General features: G+C 28.9%; 3 protein-coding genes across 5 annotated transcripts; 2 read left to right on the plus strand and 1 right to left on the minus strand.

The window, feature by feature from the left end:
• The first annotated feature begins 279 nt into the window (after positions 1-279).
• Positions 280-6,136, plus strand: Snr1 (SWI/SNF related, matrix associated, actin dependent regulator of chromatin, subfamily b, member 1). Of its 2 annotated transcripts, none has more exons than XM_089225890.1 (10): positions 280-619; positions 711-816; positions 1,886-2,015; positions 3,253-3,387; positions 3,450-3,577; positions 3,657-3,823; positions 3,897-4,087; positions 4,155-4,286; positions 4,378-4,444; positions 5,720-6,136. In XM_089225890.1, the coding sequence occupies exons 1-9, from the start codon at positions 539-541 to the stop codon at positions 4,415-4,417; spliced, it is 1,110 nt and encodes a 369-aa protein (XP_089082016.1). In that variant the 5' UTR covers positions 280-538; the 3' UTR covers positions 4,418-4,444; positions 5,720-6,136. The 2 variants fall into 2 exon arrangements, with proteins under 2 accessions (XP_089082016.1, XP_089082015.1); XM_089225889.1 differs by having other exon boundaries at positions 4,378-4,413.
• Positions 5,432-9,475, minus strand: LOC107172957 (uncharacterized). Its single transcript, XM_089225892.1, has 6 exons — positions 8,730-9,475; positions 8,538-8,636; positions 8,241-8,355; positions 8,037-8,182; positions 7,800-7,970; positions 5,432-5,801 (listed from the first exon to the last, which is right to left on the minus strand). Exons 1-6 carry the CDS (start codon positions 8,972-8,974, stop codon positions 5,765-5,767), a joined length of 813 nt encoding a protein of 270 aa, XP_089082018.1. The 5' UTR covers positions 8,975-9,475; the 3' UTR covers positions 5,432-5,764.
• Positions 9,476-13,860: 4,385 nt separating this feature from the next.
• LOC107172943 (uncharacterized) lies at positions 13,861-17,614 on the plus strand. 2 transcript variants are annotated; one of them, XM_015523264.2, is made up of 7 exons: positions 13,861-14,870; positions 14,973-15,100; positions 15,651-15,861; positions 16,049-16,213; positions 16,423-16,590; positions 16,788-16,937; positions 17,053-17,614. In XM_015523264.2, exons 2-7 carry the CDS (start codon positions 14,991-14,993, stop codon positions 17,242-17,244), a joined length of 996 nt encoding a protein of 331 aa, XP_015378750.1. In that variant the 5' UTR covers positions 13,861-14,870; positions 14,973-14,990; the 3' UTR covers positions 17,245-17,614. The 2 variants fall into 2 exon arrangements, with proteins under 2 accessions (XP_015378750.1, XP_089082242.1); XM_089226116.1 differs by having other exon boundaries at positions 13,861-15,100.
• Positions 17,615-19,516: the final 1,902 nt, after the last annotated feature.

Raw genomic sequence — 19,516 nt, forward strand, 5'->3', positions numbered from 1 at the left:
GTAAATTATATTCATTATTTAATAATAATATCTTAAACTTAAACCGTGGACGGTGGACTCCATAAATATCTATTCTGTGCCCATAAAGGCCATAAGCCCATAATACGTATTAGCAATATTAGGTATCGCCATCAGCTGTCTACTGACTGGCAATGGCCAATGCGATACGGTTGGTTTTCGTAACGGTCATATGTACACTGTCTCTACGCTGGCTACACTGTTAAGGCGCAGAAACAGTGATAATCAATCGCGCAAACGAAGCAAATCGTAAACAAATAAACTAGTAAACACTAAACAACCCGGTCCGAGCCGAGGCCCGAGAGTTCAAGACTTCAAGTTGAGATTTAAGATCAAGACAACAAGTATTTAAATTAAGTTATTTATTTCGAACACTAGTTTCTACAGGCTTGTGTCATCATTCGTGCTTGTCGATATAAATATTTGTATTTTTGCATTCTCCGAGTCTTTCGTTTGATACGAGAATTTATGGGACCACAGACCTCTCTGTAATTGACGTGTGACTTCGAACCGGCGGAAAATGGCACTCCGGACATACGGCGACAAGCCAATCAGTTTCCAGGTAGAAGAGAATGGCGAATACTACTGCATTGGATCCGAGGTAAAACAACAATTTTCTCCATAGTGCCATTTGACAATCACACTTTTGATGGTCTTTTAATAATTTGTTCCTTTTTTTTGTATCATTTCAGGTCGGCAATTACTTGCGACTGTTCCGTGGTTCTTTGTATAAACGGTATCCGGGAATGTTTCGCAGGACCATTACAAATGATGAGAGGAAACGTTTAATTGATTTGGGTAAGTACCTATTTGCATTTTAAGGAATGATAAATTTCAATTTTCTTTACGATTACCTATATTTAATATTTTTTTTTTTAATTTTAATTCTCAAGTGTTAAGTGATTACTAAAACTATCTATTAAGGATTATACATTGTACAAACAGTATTGTATCGAATTTTTAATTGTGTCCAGGAACAATAGTATTTTATTTTATTGATTTTATCACATTCCTAAGGTTATAATCATTTTAATATTTATTTATAAATATATCTTGTTTAACTTTCTGCAATAAATAAATAAAAAGAAAAGTTACATACAGTAAAATCGATTATTTATATATATTATTATTGATATATTATTCATTTTTTATTAAAAAAATTATTTTTTTTTTGGTTGGTCATATAACGCTTTTGAAAATAGTATATTTTATTTATTTTATAAGACATTTCTAGACAACAGTAGGCTATCTTAAAAATGATTTTATGAATAATCTTTCTTTTTAGAACTATTTTAAATGCCATTCTGTTTAATACAAATAAAGTCTGGTCGCATTAAGTCTAGATTAGCAAGATTTTTTTATAAATTATTAAACACTTTTCAATATTATTTTATTAAAATGTTGGTAAAATTGAATTTCATTACCTATTTGCAGTGTTGTTTAAATTATATTCTGAACATTAATCAAATTACGTTAGGTATACATCACATTTAATATTTTTATTATTATATTCACGTTACCTAATAATTTTTTTTTTATCATGTTACTTTACTTTTTCATTTAAAAAAGAGTTTAACAAGTAATTTTTTTTTAAAGGATTTCCAAATCCAGTCCATAAAGATTAATAAGCAAAATTTACATTGTTAATGACTTAATGTTATTGATTATTATTTATCATCCATAATTTTTGAAATCGTAAATATAGTATGTTGATTTTTAATTTATTTTAATTTTAGATCTTAGTCTTTGTCATATGCATTTTAGATTTATAATTTATTTTAATAACGTAGAAAATATAATATTACTTCATTGAAATTACTTTTAAAAAGTATATGTAAATTAATGTATTTTAATGTTTTCTATGCAGGTTTAAGTGCTCATTGCCTGGCTTCTAGTGTGTCACTATTAAGAGCATCTGAAGTTGAAGATATTATTGATGGTAATGATGAACGTTACAAAGCTGTGTCTGTGACGTCAACTGAACCATTAATTACCAGGTAATAATAAGTATTAATATTGAATCAAAATTTGAATTTAATATAGGCTTGAAAATGAATAAATTATATAATGCAAATTTACATTAAAAATTTGAATGTACTTATTTTTTTAAAATATTTCTTTGTATTCAAAAGTTGAATAATAATTTTAACTAATATTTGTATTTTTTTTTTTCTGATGAAAAGGAGAATGTGAATATTATACCTATTAGTACACAACTACAAAGATGTATACATCATGTGCAACTGCAATAGTATTATAATCTCTTAACCAAATTGTATATTTTAAATTACTTTTTTTCGTTCTATGACTAGTAAATATTATATTATTTTATTTCAATGTGAGACAGTTAAAATTCTAAAAACAAAATAACCACTCTTAAAGTTATCAGTAATTACTCAAATAGAATCTAATATTATTTAATTAATTTCCACTTTTAGTTACATTTTAGTAGTTATTTTTATTTTGTATAGAAATTTAATATTTGACCCCTATAAAAAAAACTTACCAACATTAGTACTACATTCATTTAAGTCTCAACATGCTTTTTGAATTGAAATTAGAATATTTTTGTCTATAAGACAATGTCAAATTATGCCAGATAGAAATTATTTATATTGAGTCATAAAATAGTAGTAAAATAATAATATTTATAAGCAAAACGAGCAGATATTTTAAAATTGTATGATAGGTGATAAAAACTTGTTTCCCATATTATTAAATACAGAAATAATGCTATGCTTAAGGCCCTGTCAAACTCAGTTAATTTTTCATCAAAACAACCTAACAGACTGACAAAAATTAAGTACTTATATTTATATAAAAATAAAATCATTGTATACAAAAAACGATTGTTGTTATAAAATTTATTGATTTTATTATTAATGAGTTATATTTATCAGTCAGTGCATACTCGTATATTCAATATTTTAAATATATTTTAGTGTAAAAATGTAGATTGTTTATTATTGTCAACAATTTGCCAACATCCAACCGCTGCTTGAGGAGTATAAACACTAATTAAGTAATCAAATAATGATAATTTACTACAAATACAAAAATAATCAGCGATCACATGGAACAAAAACATTTTTAGGGCAAAAGAATATTCTTTAGTATATTTTTAATGTATTTTGTATAAACATTTAAATTATAAATTCTTTGTAATGATTAGCTTTATTATTTATCTTAAGTAATATAACTATTACTATCATTAATTCTATTTTATGATTTCAGAGAATCTAAAGGGAAAAAATCTGTTCCGTGGGTTCCATCATTACCAAATAGTTCACATTTGGATGCTGTTCCTCAGGCTACTCCCATTAACCGTAATAGGATTATACAAAAAAAAGTCAGGACTTTTCCACTATGGTGAGTATTTTAATTGATATTTGTTACTATGGTATTTAGTAATAAATAATAATTAATTTTAGCTATGATGATACTGATCCGGCCAACATTCATGAGAATGCCAACTTTTCTGAATTGTTGGTTCCAATTAGACTTGATATGGAAATTGAAGGACAAAAATTGAGAGATACATTTACTTGGAACAAAAATGGTATGTAAATTAATTCAATTAAGTTGTCGTTTTGTTTTTATCGATTGGCACGTAATTTTATTTAATCTTTTTTTCTCAGAAAGTTTAATAACTCCAGAGCAGTTTGCTGAAGTGTTATGTGACGATTTAGATTTGAACCCTTTGCCATTTGTACCAGCTATTGCACAATCTATACGTCAGCAAATTGAAGCATTTAATAATGATAATATTTTAGATGAACAACATGACCAAAGAGTTATTATCAAGGTAAATATAATTTATTTTTAATTTTAATTTTAATCATAAATGTGTAATGTTGATAGTGTTTTCTGTATTTCAGTTAAACATTCATGTTGGTAATACATCATTAGTGGATCAAGTTGAATGGGACATGGGTGAAAAAGACAATTCGCCTGAACAGTTTGCCATGAAACTATGTGCCGAATTAGGACTTGGTGGAGAATTTGTAACTGCCATTGCGTACTCCATCAGAGGGCAATTGAGCTGGCATCAGCGTACCTATGCTTTCAGGTAAACCCTTTTATATGATACTACTTAATATGAGATGTGTTATTTATAAAATGGTTTTTTATATTAGTGAAGCACCATTGTCAGTTGTTGAGACTCCGTTTAGACCCCCATCAGATGCTGACCAATGGAGTCCATTCCTAGAGACATTGACAGATGCAGAAATGGAAAAGAAGATAAGAGATCAAGACAGGAATACTAGGCAAGAATCTATTAACTACTTCATTTTTAATCTTTAGCTAAATAAATCTAATAATACTTAATGTTAATGCCAAAAATTGTATATATTCTAGGCGAATGCGACGACTGGCCAACACCACACCAGGATGGTAATAAGATCATTATTAAGTATTTTAAATAGTAAGTAATAAGAAAATCCCCCCACCATGATACTAACATAAGTGGCGTATGACAATTGTGTCTGGAGTTACATAGCGTTTGGATTTTTGTACAAGTTGTGTGATTGATTTTTAAGCGCAAATACTAAAACTTAATTCTGTTAACATTTTTAAAAAATCATTATATTTCAATGTGTTTCACTGAAAATAAAAATTATTTTCTTAAGTTATATAACTGTATTAAAACTTTTCTATTAAAAATTTAAAAATGTTCTTTAATTTTACATTATTAACGATATTATATTAACTAGATCATGATTTAAGTAGTATTAACAAAAAAGTTGGATTAAGTTTGTAACACTTATAAGTAAGAAACACAGTTTAGTTTATTTAGCTTTACTATATTCCACTTATATTTATCTATATAATTGTTATTATGAAATAATATTCATAGTTGGAGGGAAGACTGAATAATTGTTTTCAATTAATATCAACAATTTGTTTTTATTAAATTATTTATTTTATGTAATTCTATTTATGGGTATTAAATATTAATTTATATTTTTGTTTCATTAACAACTACAATTGTTGTTTTAGATAAAAGCTAAAGATCTTAATTTTCATTGTTGTCATAACTTTTTTAACTCAAGTCTTGAAATTTAAAATAATTAAGCTATTAACAGAAGTTTTATTTTATTATTTTATGTCAATAAAGTATAAAAATATGATTTTATCTGTGCTCAAGTTGTGTCACCTTGATTTAGCGCCTAATCATTTACAAATTGTAATGTTGTCATTACAGGTATAAAACAAAAATATAATTCTTAACATAAAATTATTAATTATTTATAAAAAGGTTTACTAATTTGATTGCTTGTCAAACATTTCTCCCTGGTACTTAAAACAGGGCACTATGAACAAAAGGATTTTGCATACGCCACTGTTTTCTTTTTTTAACAATACTTTCAAGATGTATTTAGAAGGATAAAAAATCCAAAATAACAATCAATTTAACCTAAACCATGCATATATTATGTTAACTAACACATTTTAATGCTAACATTTCACGCATTCATTTTTATTTAGGATAACCTTTCTTGAAAAAAATATATATGTACATATATTAAAATGAGTACTTAATCTTACAATATAATGTTTGTTTACAGTATATAATATTATCACACAAAATAACAAAAAAGAGATGTTTTCTTCTTACAACTATTTAAAATTAAAAAATAATACATTTAAACTTATATTAATTGTTTGTTTTTTTTTTCAAATGTTATTTATTTGGCAGTAAGTTAACTCGTCTACCGTGAGTCAGACCCAGAACAAGGTCCCATTACAACTCCATGTTAACATCATCAAAGGCGATGCAACTGCAACATTTTTGTATTAAAAATTATTATACGTATTACATTATATAAAAAAAATTAGAATAATAAATCATTTTTATAATTTATTTTTAATTGTGTTTGTGTATACACTACACAGCCTGTACAAATTAAACATTTACTTCAGAACTTTAGTACTAAAATATCAATGAAATCTGATAGTAGCTTTGTAATATTATGATTAATGTAATACTTAATTATGTTATCATAATACTTTATTGTAAAAGGGCAAAACGTGTACCATCAAACTAACAACTGTTTTGTGATGTTAGTTTTGACAATGTAATTGAGTTTTAAATATAAAAAAAACTATCATAGTATTTGTTTGAGTTTTATATAAGCATGCCTAGTAGAATTTTACAGTCAAGAGGATATCAGTGCACTATTTGTTTCTCAAGTCCTTACTCAACATAGACAAAACAAACACATTTACGCAGAATCGCTTTTATCTGTTTTTAAGTAATCTTAGGGTAAAACAACCCATAACAAAAAAAATAGAAAATAATTTTGGGGGAATGACAAATCGATTTGTCTAAATATTTTCTCAAAATAATTTAAATGTTTTTTAGATTCTGAACAAAGAAGGAATGTATTGATTTTACAATGATGTATTTTTTTTTTTTTTGTAGAGTGTCTTCACATTTGGGAGTAGAAATAATATTTTAATTTTTGACTTAAGCCTCTCTTTGAAAAAAATTCATTGAGTTGGTGCTTTGGGTTGTCAAAAGTAAAAAATTTCCAGTAGTTTTCAAAAGCGTCAGGAAAAACCCTAAAAGTAATAAAAAAAAACAGGAATTTGCGGGAAAGGCATAATCAGTTTTTGATAAAATCAATTTTATTTTGCTGTAACTCAAAAACAAATCACTGTAAATACTTGAAATTTTGACAATATGTTTATATTAGCGTTATCTATTTACATTTAAATTTTCAAATTATTTTGACATTTAAAGCTATTTATACAGTTGAAATTTTTGACTTTCTAAGTTTTTTTTAAATGCCTGTAAAAAAATTTGGTTATCAAAAAATCTTTAAAATTTAATACAAGGTTTATTATAAGTTGTAGTTATCATAGTAAATAAAATCAAAAATCGTTAGTCACAAGTTTTGCTTATAAGCATTTTAAGTTAAAATGTTTACAAAATTTCAAAAATTTGCATAGAATTATGAAGTTGAAATTTCATACAACTGTTGTGATGTATAGTTTAAAAAAAACTCCAGAATCAAAATAGAAAACTTTTTATGACCGTATAAAATGTATATTTATTTTATTTTAGATTCTATGGTTATGAATACTTTTAAATTGATTAACCTTTTCGTATGGAAATATTATGCAATCATACTTAAAAATTAATTACTTGTATCAAAAAAAAATATATATATATAATTTAAATATGGATAATGTAATATATCCTAGACTAACAAATCATCTCCGTTCAGAATCATTTTTTGTATATAATGATACCAGTCATAGCATTCAAATTCAACACAATCATTATAGTGATCTACTCTCCATCACTACTATACATCAGAGTGATACCCACTTGCCCACCTTTTATGTTTATTTTGAAAGTCATGTACAAAATCAAATAACAATAAAATATAATATGAATGTCATTCCCTTAAAATCTCTATCTTTATTGTAATGGGTGATTTTACTCTAATATACTTAAAAACAAAGAAAAAACCATTCTCCATAAATGTGTTTTGTCTATATTGAGCGTGAGCCAGAGAGTCAAAACAAATTGTGTGTTGACATCAGAGACGGACACAGAAAAAAATTTGGGGGGGGGGGGGTTGAAAAAATAAGAATAATTACGGTTATTTGGAAATAATTATTTATTGTATTTATACAATTGAAACCCCCCCTGCGTCCGCTACTGATGGCAACCTCTTAACATAATTAAAAAATCAATATTATATGTTCAGAAAAGAGTAAAATAATTGTCAAACCATTAATTTCTGTTCAATTATTGTTAAACTCACTTATTTTCTTCAACACACATTGTGTCACTGCTGTTAATTTCATTTTCTTCTTCATCAGTGATTTCGGTTATCACAACAGTTGATTTAGGTTCCTGATATTGAGATAATGAATGGACTAATTCTATTAAAGATTTTTTTTTCCATACAACCACTGCATTATTTGGTCTTTCTCTATAATATGACAAATATACATTTCGTTAATACAAAAAATTAACTATTATAAATATATCACCATACACTTTGAGTAGTGGTTGAGGTATGATTGATTCAATTTTATGAAGTTTACGCAATTCTTCACACATGACTAATGTGGTCTGAGAATCTGTTTTGGCAGTGTCAGGAATGTTGACAGTCTCCATGAGACAAGGAATATTCTCCACAATCTAAAAAAAAAGTTTTCAATAGTTCACATTATTACAAAACTCAATAATAACTACTCACATCCATTTCACTGACGCAGTAATTGTGAGGTTTGAACTCACTACTAATATGCATGTCCCGTAAACTTGCAGATACTTTTTCTTCGGTGATGCGCATTTTGGGTGGCTGTGGAAGTCTGAAAAAAATTATTGTTCCTTTTAATTTCAAACATATTGTATGCAAGTTATACACAAATACACAACTTTCTATCATACGAAGAACAATGAAAAATATAGTCGCTAGTAAGTGAAAGAATTCTAGACAATGACAATGAATTTAGTTCCTTGATCATGCTAAAATATTTCATAAAACACTTACTCGGCGTCCAAATCGATTTTGCGTTTTGGTACGGGCCCAAAATTGTTGAGATGGAATGTGGACGTGTCCAAAGGCTGTGGATTACTTGATCCTGTGAACCTGAAATGACAATATAATAAAAATATAAAGTCAGCAGTTATATGACGCCTTGTCGTTGCTACAACAAAGTGTGTTGTGGTGATGGTTACGCACTTCATGACCTGTGTGCTGTTGGTGTTGGCCCAGCTGTACGCGGGTGGCGTAATCGACGAGAACGTGTACGGGAAATGTTGGTAGTCTGGCGTAAAAGTTGAGTAGCTGGGAGGCTGTTGGTGGCCGAATTGCAGTGCGAACGGGACGCTGACCGGCGGCGGCGGTGCCGGGATGGATCCGGCAGTGGCAGCGGCCGCCTGGTTGGTGGCCATTGCATCGGAAGACGGAAACGCATGTTTGAACATGTCGGAGAAGACCGTAGCTGGACCTAAAATATGGTGTAACGGCGGCAGAGGATAAGGGGCGAAACGTGATTCGCGAAAGTGGCGACGGAACAGACAGTGGTGATCGACAATCGGCAAATATCCTGACGGCGGCACTAGGACGGTGAACGCTTTATCAGAAACCTCCGCCGTTGTTTCCTTTGACGCTGCCGTGTCGTCTTTGTCGACACAAGTTAGGTATTCACTACCGCCGAAAACAAGTAACAGCAGCTGTTTCAGTCGATGTCCTGCCGGCGACAAGACGCTTCTTAGTCCGAATTGCAGTCGTGGTCACCAGAAGCATTAAATCTCCGCCGGAAATACACTGCAGTAATGTGTTCTGGTAGAAATAGAAAAATAAAGTGAAATATTATGAAAACGAAAACTGATGATTGTTTATCTAAGATCCGGTGCCGTATTGTTGTTGACTCTTGTTGTTCAATGTTGAACTGGAAATCTGGAATGTGTCGCAATAAAACCAATGGGCCTGTTGGTCGTTATCAGTCGGGTTATCAACCGTATACAATTGATAAGTTACGACCACTTCAGCGTTGCCTCCATGGTGAGTTTCTAGAAGATTCTCTGCGAGTGAAACTTGATCTAGAAGTTTCTCACTGTATTGTCTACTACTCTACTGTCTACAAGCAAATGATCCATAGGGACAGATATTTTATATTTTTTCATATGTGAAATCGTGAAATGTATAAACAATTTTCTAGGTTTGTTCAACGTTTCAACATAGTATCATATTGTATAAAAATAGATAATAATAGTTGCCCTCCACCACAGTAAGTTGTATATCTATAGGTGCAACCGTTTTTTTTTCTATTTGACAATTGATGGACAATTAAACCAGATTAACTGAGGGAAATTCCGGGACCACAAATTAATGTAATTAATAGATTTGTATAAAATATGTATATTGTATATGCCTTACATGTGGTTACGGTGTGATACTTTTATTTTTTTTCCCCTGGCAATGTGAATCTCGATGTTTTTTTACCAACTAATAATATTGACTGAATTAAAAAAATAGTTAATTATATTCATATATCATATTAATATAACGAATAAATGGGTAATAATAAAATTATAATTTATAATAAAAATAATATTAGTTGGTAAAAAAAAAACATATCGTGGTTCACATTGTTCGGGCAGGATCACATTGACATAATGACATAGTATTAGGTATTGCAAGTATTCCACATTGCCCGTAACATATAATATACTAATCATTTAGAATACGAGGTGTGGCAATTAAATAACGAAAATTTGTTTCTATCTCCTATAGTGGTAACACTAATACCTTGAAAATTTGTTGACCTTAAGTTCACGAGATAATACACAAGTCTGCCAAATTTGATAGTGATCGGTGTTATATTTTGTGCTCTCCGATTTTTTAAAGTTAGTAGTGTAGTGTCGTGACGTACAAAAATGTGTGACGTGAAAAACGAGCAACGAATTGTCACCAAATTTCTGGTGAAATCTGGTGAAAAAACGGCCAACATTTTTCGTAAATTACAGCGTGTGTTCGGTAATGACTGCTTATCAAAACCACGTGTGTACGAATGGGCATCACGTTTTGCATCAAGTCGAGAATCAGCGCAAGACGATGCAAGGTCAAATCAAAACCATGCTGATCTGTTTCTTCGATATTAGGGGTGTTGTGCACAAAGAATTTGTTCCACAAGGTCAAACAGTGACAGGAGTATTTTATATTGAAGTTCTTAAGCGATTGTGTCATAGAATGTCTCGTGTGAGGCCGGAATTAGCCAAAAATGGTTGGGTCCTTCACCATGACAATGCGTCTGCACACTCATCATTAAAAGTTCAACAGTTTTTGACCAGTAGGAACATAACAACGCTCCCCCCACCAACGGTACAGCCCTGATCTGGCTTCACTGGACTTCTGGCTATTTCCAAAGTTAAAGGAACCAATGAAAGGGCATCGCTATGAGGATTTGGAGGACATTCAACGTGCCGTAACAACGGTTTTGAAGAGTTTAATTTCTGGAGACTTCCAGGAGTGCTTCCAGAAATGGGAAGAACGCTGGACCAAGTGTGTTAGACTTGGAGGAGAGTACTGTGAAGGCATGGGTGTATAAATCATTGTAAATATTAAATAAATGTTATAAAATTAAAAATTCTCGTTATTTAATTGCCACACCTCGTATTTAGTTATTATGTTGAAATTAATAAATAGTAAATACCTGGTAATAATTAATAAAGCAGAAAAAAAAATGAAAATTTGAGTAGGTTATAGTAATATTTTACAATTAATTTGGAAAAAATAACGTTGTCACCAGGGACGGATTGGGATCAAAATTCGGCCCGGGAAATTATAAACACGGTACACGGAGGCCCATTTGTATTGACCTATATATTATAAACTTACTAAAATTCTTAGTAATTTATTATTATTTATTTATTTATTATTTTTATTTTTAATAAGAAAATATACAACTATACAATTAAGCACAACAAGTAATAATGATGAAGAGGATTACATAACATGAAAAATGGCACTATGTAGGAGGGCTCCCAATGGAGCTACCTACTTGGGTATTTTATTAATTAATGGAGGAGGTCTCTAACCCATTTACGTTTGAGCCTTCGTGGGGGGTTGTCAGGGATGTGTTGTGAAGCAAGATAACTAATGTTGGGGTTTCTATGGGAGCTAAATTTTTTGTGGAGTTTTTGGTAAGCAGTTTTAGTGACTTGGTTTACGTAATTTATTCTCAGGTCAGAGTGAAGGGTTTTGTTACTTACATAGGTACCAGGGGGCTTTTGTAATAGTGCAAAGGCAGATGGATTGGAATGATTGTATTTTTTGAATGTTACTTGGGGCGGCGTTACCCCAAATTTGAATACCATAATACCATAGAGGAAAGATCAACATTTTGTAAATAAGGATTTTGAGTTTAAGGTTTAATTTTGATCGTAAGAGAGGACGTAGTAGATTATGTAATCTGGAGTTTAGTTTCTTTCTTTTGTCAAATATGTGGTCTTTCCAAGTTAACCTTTTGTCGAAAATGAGTTCTAAGTATTTAACTTGGTTTGTTTGAGGTAATAATTGGTTACAAAGTTTGACTGGTGGACAATTGTTTGGGCGAAGGGAGAAAGTAATGTGGCTGGATTTGTTTGTACTAATTTTTATTTTCCATAGTGTGAACCAGTTTTCGACAGTAATTTATTATAAAACAATATTTTAAAATTCAAATTAGCTCTTTATTTTTTTTATTACAAATTTTAAACATATTTTGTATATAAAACATTTATTTAATGTGTGCAAACAAATAGGTCGCAAGGGCAAACGTTAAGGTTTTATATTTATTAATTAATTGGTTTCAATTCACACAACTAATCAATTTAATACATAATGCAGTTGTATTCAATGTTTCAATCAAACAACTTCCAACGGTTGAAGGATCTAATGTTTTACCAGATTCCTTGACAATATCTAACAAAAATAATTTCATATTTAAAAAAGCGGGTAAGTCGTGGATGTCACTCTGCTGTACAGTAGGTTACTGTAATGGATGGAATTAAATTTGAAGCCAATGATATTATATCATTGTATACGAAAAATGATCCTGAACGTATAGACGGTTTATCTGTCTAGCATATATTATATATTATTAAAAATTTTCAAATCTTAGATTTAAAAAAAAATTTTTTATGAATTTCTAGTTTAAAATAATTTGTGAATTTTCGTGATTTTTACATATGTTGTCAAAATTCAAACTTTGAATGCTTTTAAAATAAAAATTGTTCCAATATATTTATTTTATTTTTCACCTGCTATTGTAAAAATATGTTGGAAGCCTTATATTAAATTTTCAAATCTTAGATATAAAAGGACAATTTTTTATGAATTCTAGCATAAAATGATTCACGAATATTCATGATTTTTACGTATGCATACAACATGTTGTCAAAATTTGAATGCTTGTGAATAAAAATTGTGACTATTTTTATTTTATTTTTCAACTGCTATTGTTAAAATGTGTTAGAAGCCTTGTATTAAATTTTCAAGCTTTTCTACAGAACAAATAAATTGTTATCGATATTTATAGAAAGTAAAACTAAAAAAAGTTGAAAAATTAAAATGTCAGTAAACAGCTCAAAACAAATCTAAATATTTTGAAAATTTTATCAATTATAGAAAATGCCTATATAAACATTCAGTGAAAATTTCATGTGTCTGCGGTCATTTGTTTTAGACTATTAGAGTTACACCAAAATAAGAAAATCGCTAAATGTGAAATCCAGTGAAAATCCAATGTTGTAAAAATTTAAATTTCAAATGCTCATAAAAATTTAATTTTAACTTTCGGTAGACTTTTTATTGTGATAAAGATTGACAAATTTGTAAGGAATCTTGTATTAAATTTTCAAATCTTAGATTTAAAATTTTTTATGAATTTCTAGCTTAAAATAATTTGTGAATTTTTGTGATTTTTATATAATATGTTGTCAAAACTCAAACTTTGAATGCTTATAAAATTATATTAATAAAAATTATTTTCATGCATTTTGTACACGTAAAATGAATTTTATATAAAAAAACAATTTTTTTTCAACAAAAATTCTATTTCACAATTTTTTTTTAAGAACCTTTAAATTTGTTAAATAGAGGTTCTAGTTTATTTAAATAAAATTATTTATGGTAAATACATATTATTATTTTGATAGGTACTATGTATAATTTAGATTTGACTGATTTGGAACTATGTGTGTAGTACGAAAATTTGCATATTTTAGGGACTGGTGGCATAATATACGCATATATAGTCCTATAAGTTAATACTTATTTTTATTTATTACTGTTATAACCAAAAGAACCTGCACTAAAAGAAGAATTCATTTTTATTTTTGAATCTCCTGACGATATAATTATATTACAAATTACAATATTATAGTTAATAATATTGAATTATAAATGTAAACAGCGGCCCACCGGGAATTTTCCAATTTCCCGGTGGGCCAATTCGTCCCTGATTGTCACTGTGAAAATAAGTGTCAATTATTTCAAACCGGCGGTTGTAATAAATGGAGAACATGCCTAATCACGATGCATAAAAAGTTGAAGAAATCATTTTAACTAACAATGTATTCACTTTTAATGCTCAAAGCAGTCAAAGCTACTACTGATCCTAACACGAAACCAAATAAACTTATAATAATACAAGAACTTTGTAACTGCCCAAAATCAGAGCATTAAAGTCATTTTGACGTCAGATTATTCAGGAAAAGTATGTAAGAAGCCAGACGAAAAAACTTCTTAAAATCCCAGTTCGAAGCAAATCTATAATTTTTCAACATAAAAAAGATTTTGTTTCAAATCATGAATGAATTGTATTGTTTCATGGATTCGGAAAATAAGAGAAACTACTTTTACAAATGCTACTAACATATATCTTTTAATTTTTAAATAGATATTATTATTATTATTTATTATTACCTAATATATTTTCATTTATTTATTTACTAAAATACTAATACAAACTTTTTTTGCTAGTTTCATTATATTGTGTTGTATATTTTTTTGTGTATGAGCCTTGTATTTTTTAGTTTATCAACTGCCTCAATACTACCATCACATAGGTATCTAATGATTTTTAATATTATTAATTATTAATTATTTGTAGGTAAGAATATGAAAACATAATTGTCTTTACAAGTTAATGATATATTCTTATAATCTGTAACCATAATCATTACAGTATAACTTAATACATGTATATAGTTAAAATGTATTGTATTATTTTATATCATCGATTATATGATATTATATGGTTGCTAGGAGACCATTTTTACTAGCCTATACAACGAAATGGTCAGAAAGTAAATCATGATAGTGAAGTAAAATAAAGTAACTACTTCAAATTTTAATCGACTTCCGAAAGTTGTATTTAAATATTAATGAAAAATAAATTAACTGTTTTTATAAACTGTGTTAATAATATTATTATAGGCGTACCGATAATTTAAAATGCAAGATCCTAAAATCAAGCCAAAGAAGATGATAAACATTGAAGCTGACTGCATTAAAGCGGTGAACACTTATATGCAAGTTAAAGCTGAGTCAAAAAATTTTATCAAGTTAGTCAATAAAAATTTTCACTTATAAATTATAATACGTTTATAACAACAACTACTGAAAATATATTTAAAATCAGGGTACGATATGACCTATAAAAAGTCTTCCTTCGTAACAAAAAAATCAAAACCTTTGCCTATTTCATGAGGCGTGAGAGTTTATCCTGTGATATATGATATTTTACTAAAAACGCATCAACTACGAGCCCCTTAACTTGAATGTGTTGATTTTTTAAGACGTTGTACATTTTTTTTCAAACTAGTGATTATTTTTATCAAACATGTAACCGCCAAACAGCAGTTTTACGTGAATTGGTGTGTAAATTACGAGTATAAAATAATTTGAAATAAGTATACTGAACATATATAGTAAGTCTAAATAGCTTAAAATTTTTTTTAATTAATTTAATAGTTATATGTGACTAGAGAAGTATACTTCTTAAAGTTATTTTCAGCTTTAAGCATATGATGTAATCATGTAAATGGTTTAATAATAATTTAATTAATAATGAAAAATTACTGTATAATAATATAGTGTGTTGAAATATCATAGGAAATTTCCAGAGTGGGATACATTACCGAAAACGCTTGACAACGAACTAATAATAGCTATTCGAGAGCGAGACTCCGCAAAAACCCGCCTGAAAATCAAGCGAAAAGAAAAAAAAGCGTTTGACAGGGAGATGGAGGAAAAGTGGAAAGATCTTGAGCAGAAACTTAAAGAACTGCGAGAAGATGAGTTAAGACACGAACAGTTTTCTTTGGTATGATGAAACTAAATTGTGTGTTTAATATAAAATTATATGCTAATATCAAAGAATAATTTTATATTTCACGTGTGAAATAACTAATGAATGATAAGTAAAAAAAATACACACCACACTCTTGCTCACGATTATTCAAAAGTCGTATGCCGTTGTTATAAGTAATTAATAGTTAATACCTACATAGGAAAACGAATTGAAATGCGAAATACTCACGAGGAAGACAAACGAAGACGACGAAGAAACAAAACGCTATGAACAGCAAACCGTACCGATGCAGCAGTCAATATTAAAGCTTGAAGAAGCTGCCGAAGGGATGCAACATAGCGTGGATGAGTTGAAGCCATTTGAAGTAAATAAACTAAATATAAATTAAATTTCATATATCTTTATAACTTTGAGTACCTATTTCGTTGTTGATTTATGGGTGCACAAAAATCGAGTTCAAATGTATATAAACACGCTTGGTCCTCGAGCCTAATAATATTATGTAGAGCCACAACTTTATTGTAGTCTGTAGGTATATACCTATACTTACATTTTTTTAATTTTATTTTTTAGGATTTTCTCGAAAAAGTAGTGGAGGAGTCGAAAGAGTTTAGAAACATAGATGAAGTTATAAAGAGATATGAAAACTTGACCAATATACGGAAGGAGTTGGCGCAAAAACACGAAAAGAAGACTGCGGATTTGAAACGATTGACAATGGACATTTTTAGACGTTCAAAGGTATAAGGTATAACCAGTGCTTGATTTTTTAAAAAAAAAAGGAAACTTATAATAATGTATACATGCATAATTTATTACCAAGTACAACACATCATACTAACACATATTAACGGCATACATTGATACAATTCTTATATATACAAATAAACATAAATATTGTTTTTTCCTACAATATTATATTATTAAATTTACTGCAGGAAACAAGCGAAGAGGCTGAACACGTGTCTGTCGAAATGGCTGATGTCGTGGAATCGTTGGGAAAACTAAAAGACGAGATGATCAAGACCGACTTGGCTTATCGCAAGATTGAAAACGTGGCCAAAGAAAAGAAAATCGAGGGTGATTTGGTAATCAATATGAATATTTAAAATCGTTTTAAAATAATATGATATCTAATATATCCGCTAGGTGCGAATTTTATCGGTATCGCCATGAGTGTTGAGTGTTTATGTTATGTTACAGGTGGCCGCATCTGTGTGGAATATCTACAAGCAAATGTGTCGGCGTGTAAAAAAATCTGTGCCCAACAAAATACCGGACATACAAACTCAATTGGCATTCATTGCCGAAGAATACCAACAGTTGACCAAAGTATTGAACATGGCTGAGAAAATCAAAGAAAAAACCAACAAAAGGGAGATTCAGAGAAACTGATATATTTGCGATTAATAAATGATGTATTATGTAAATGTTATACAGCAAATGATGAATATTATTTATTAAATATTTTATACTCTACGATTGGTATGGTCTAACAGCAGGCTGGTTACAACACAAATGCGCAATTTTTCTTTTTTTGACCCGACTAATTATACCACGATTGCTCAAAAAATGTGTAATATGATTGCGCCCCGATCCTTTTTAACCTGTTAAAATCACATCACCATTGCGCACCAAATGATATGTGTATATATTAAATAATATAGTACCATAGTATATGCTATGTAGTATGTATAATAATTTATGTGGAACATAAAATAATTAATCAATTTAATTAAAAATAAATAATTAATTTCCAATTTTCCTTATGTATTATAAATTATATTAAAGTCAATGCCCAATATTATTAACTATCATTAGCTCAATCAACTTTTCATTTCAATTTTGAAAAAAGTACACATAACACTGTTAAAGAAATTTTCCTGAACTGCAGAATTCTGGCATGTATGGTTTCATTTAAATCAAGCTTGGTTTAGACATATTCAAAAAGATAGTCATCTACTAAATCTAAATGAATATAAATGAATTTCGGAATTGGGTGTTTGGCTAAAAAAAATTTTTGCTTCAGGATTTTTACCAACCAATTTAGTAGAGAATGCTTTTTTATATTTAATTGAAAATGCTCCTATGTCTAATTTTGGATTTACCGATTATTTACTTAAAAACTATATAGAAACCGATGCACAATTTCCACCAACTTTATGGGTAGATAACCCATCCAAAGAAGCTAGAACAACTAATGGTCCAGAATCTTTTCATATGCACTATAATTCGAAGTTTTACACCTCGCATTCATCTATACTTTCCAAGTAATAAACATATTATAAGGTATTCAAATAGAAACCTATTTAAAAATAAATAGTATTAAACGTAATGAAAATAATAAACTACGAAAAGAGCAACAAAACAATATTAAATTTATAATGGATACTTGGGAAAAATTTAAAAATAACAAAATATCAATGAATGACTATTTGCAATCAATGGGACCACGTTTTTGTTCTAGTCACCAAATGTCATTTTTAAAATCTTATTATTATTATTATTATACTCTTATTATTAAATTTATAACGGATTATTTTTATATGAACAAAAAAAATATTGACTATGTCTGTATATACATTTAGCATACGTTATGTAATTTAGGAAAAACAATTTTTAACCAAGCCAACGATGATAATTTGTTGACAGTCCTAAGCCTGCAATAATTGGGAAGGAAAAATTGTGAATTATTTATTTATTTTTAATTTGATTGATTATATAATGTTTTACATGAATTATTATACATAACATATATTATACTATGGTAGTATGGTATATAGTATATATGGTACTATATTATTTAATATATATACATATCATTTGTTGCGCAATGGTGTTGTGATTTTAACAGGTAAAAAAGGATCGGTGCGCAATCGTGTTACAAATCGGGCGATTGTAAACTCTCCCGATGGTAAAATCTCCCAATGGTAAACTCTCCCGGGTCTACTCCAGTTATACTAGTAGTACTACCTAACGGAAACGTGTAAACTCTCCCGGGTCTATTCCTGTACTACCTAACGGAAATATGTAAACTCTCCCGGGTCTATTCCTGTACTACCTGATGGAAACATGTAAACTCTTCCAGGTCTAATAAAAATCTTAAAATAAATTTAATATACATTTAAGTTGCGTTTAAAAATAGTCAACCATTTATAATAACAATATAAATTAATATCTTTAGCTGCTATGAGCTATAATATAGTCAAAATACAATAAAAAATAAAATTTCAAAAATCTAATATACATTTAAGTTTCTTTTAAAAACAGTCAATAATAATAATAATAATAATAATGATATATAAGTTATAAATACAAAATATACGTAAAAATATTAAAATCATTGTTTTTGATAATAAGAACATACAGATTTTAAAAAAATTAGGGAATCTATTTTTTTTTTCTAAAAAAAATGTTTTAACATTTAAAACAACTCGGAAGAGTTTACATACTTCCTACAGGTAAATATAAAGTTAACCAGGGAAAGTTTACACATTTACTTTAGGTAAACATAATTTTGACCCGGGAGAGCTTACACATTTACTTCAGGTAAACATAATATTATTAACACGGGACTATGGGAGAGTTTACCATCGGGAGAGTTTACCACCCTACAAATCTTTTGCGCAATCGTGGTGTAATTAGTCGGGTCAAAAAAAGAAAATTG

The sequence above is a fragment of the Diuraphis noxia genome, unplaced genomic scaffold (genome assembly GCF_037042655.1).
Source record: "Diuraphis noxia isolate RWA-SAM2 unplaced genomic scaffold, SU_Dnox_SAM2 contig0004, whole genome shotgun sequence".
Taxonomy (NCBI): Eukaryota; Metazoa; Arthropoda; class Insecta; order Hemiptera; family Aphididae; genus Diuraphis; species Diuraphis noxia.

Excerpts from the sequence above, each read along its gene's own strand:
- Snr1 (XM_089225889.1), top strand. The coding sequence starts at position 539 with ATGGCACTCCGGACATACGGCGACAAGCCAATCAGTTTCCAGGTAGAA. Across the intron at positions 620-710 it reads ACTACTGCATTGGATCCGAG|GTCGGCAATTACTTGCGACT; the intron begins GTAAAACAACAA and ends GTATCATTTCAG. Across the intron at positions 3,388-3,449 it reads GTCAGGACTTTTCCACTATG|CTATGATGATACTGATCCGG; the intron begins GTGAGTATTTTA and ends AATTAATTTTAG.
- LOC107172957 (XM_089225892.1), bottom strand. The coding sequence starts at position 8,974 with ATGTTCAAACATGCGTTTCCGTCTTCCGATGCAATGGCCACCAACCAG. Across the intron at positions 7,971-8,036 it reads CCTCAACCACTACTCAAAGT|AGAAAGACCAAATAATGCAG; the intron begins GTATGGTGATAT and ends GTCATATTATAG. Across the intron at positions 5,802-7,799 it reads ATGTGTGTTGAAGAAAATAA|TTGCATCGCCTTTGATGATG; the intron begins GTGAGTTTAACA and ends AAAATGTTGCAG.
- LOC107172943 (XM_089226116.1), top strand. The coding sequence starts at position 14,991 with ATGCAAGATCCTAAAATCAAGCCAAAGAAGATGATAAACATTGAAGCT. Across the intron at positions 15,101-15,650 it reads GAGTCAAAAAATTTTATCAA|GAAATTTCCAGAGTGGGATA; the intron begins GTTAGTCAATAA and ends GAAATATCATAG. Across the intron at positions 16,938-17,052 it reads AGAAAATCGAGGGTGATTTG|GTGGCCGCATCTGTGTGGAA; the intron begins GTAATCAATATG and ends GTTATGTTACAG.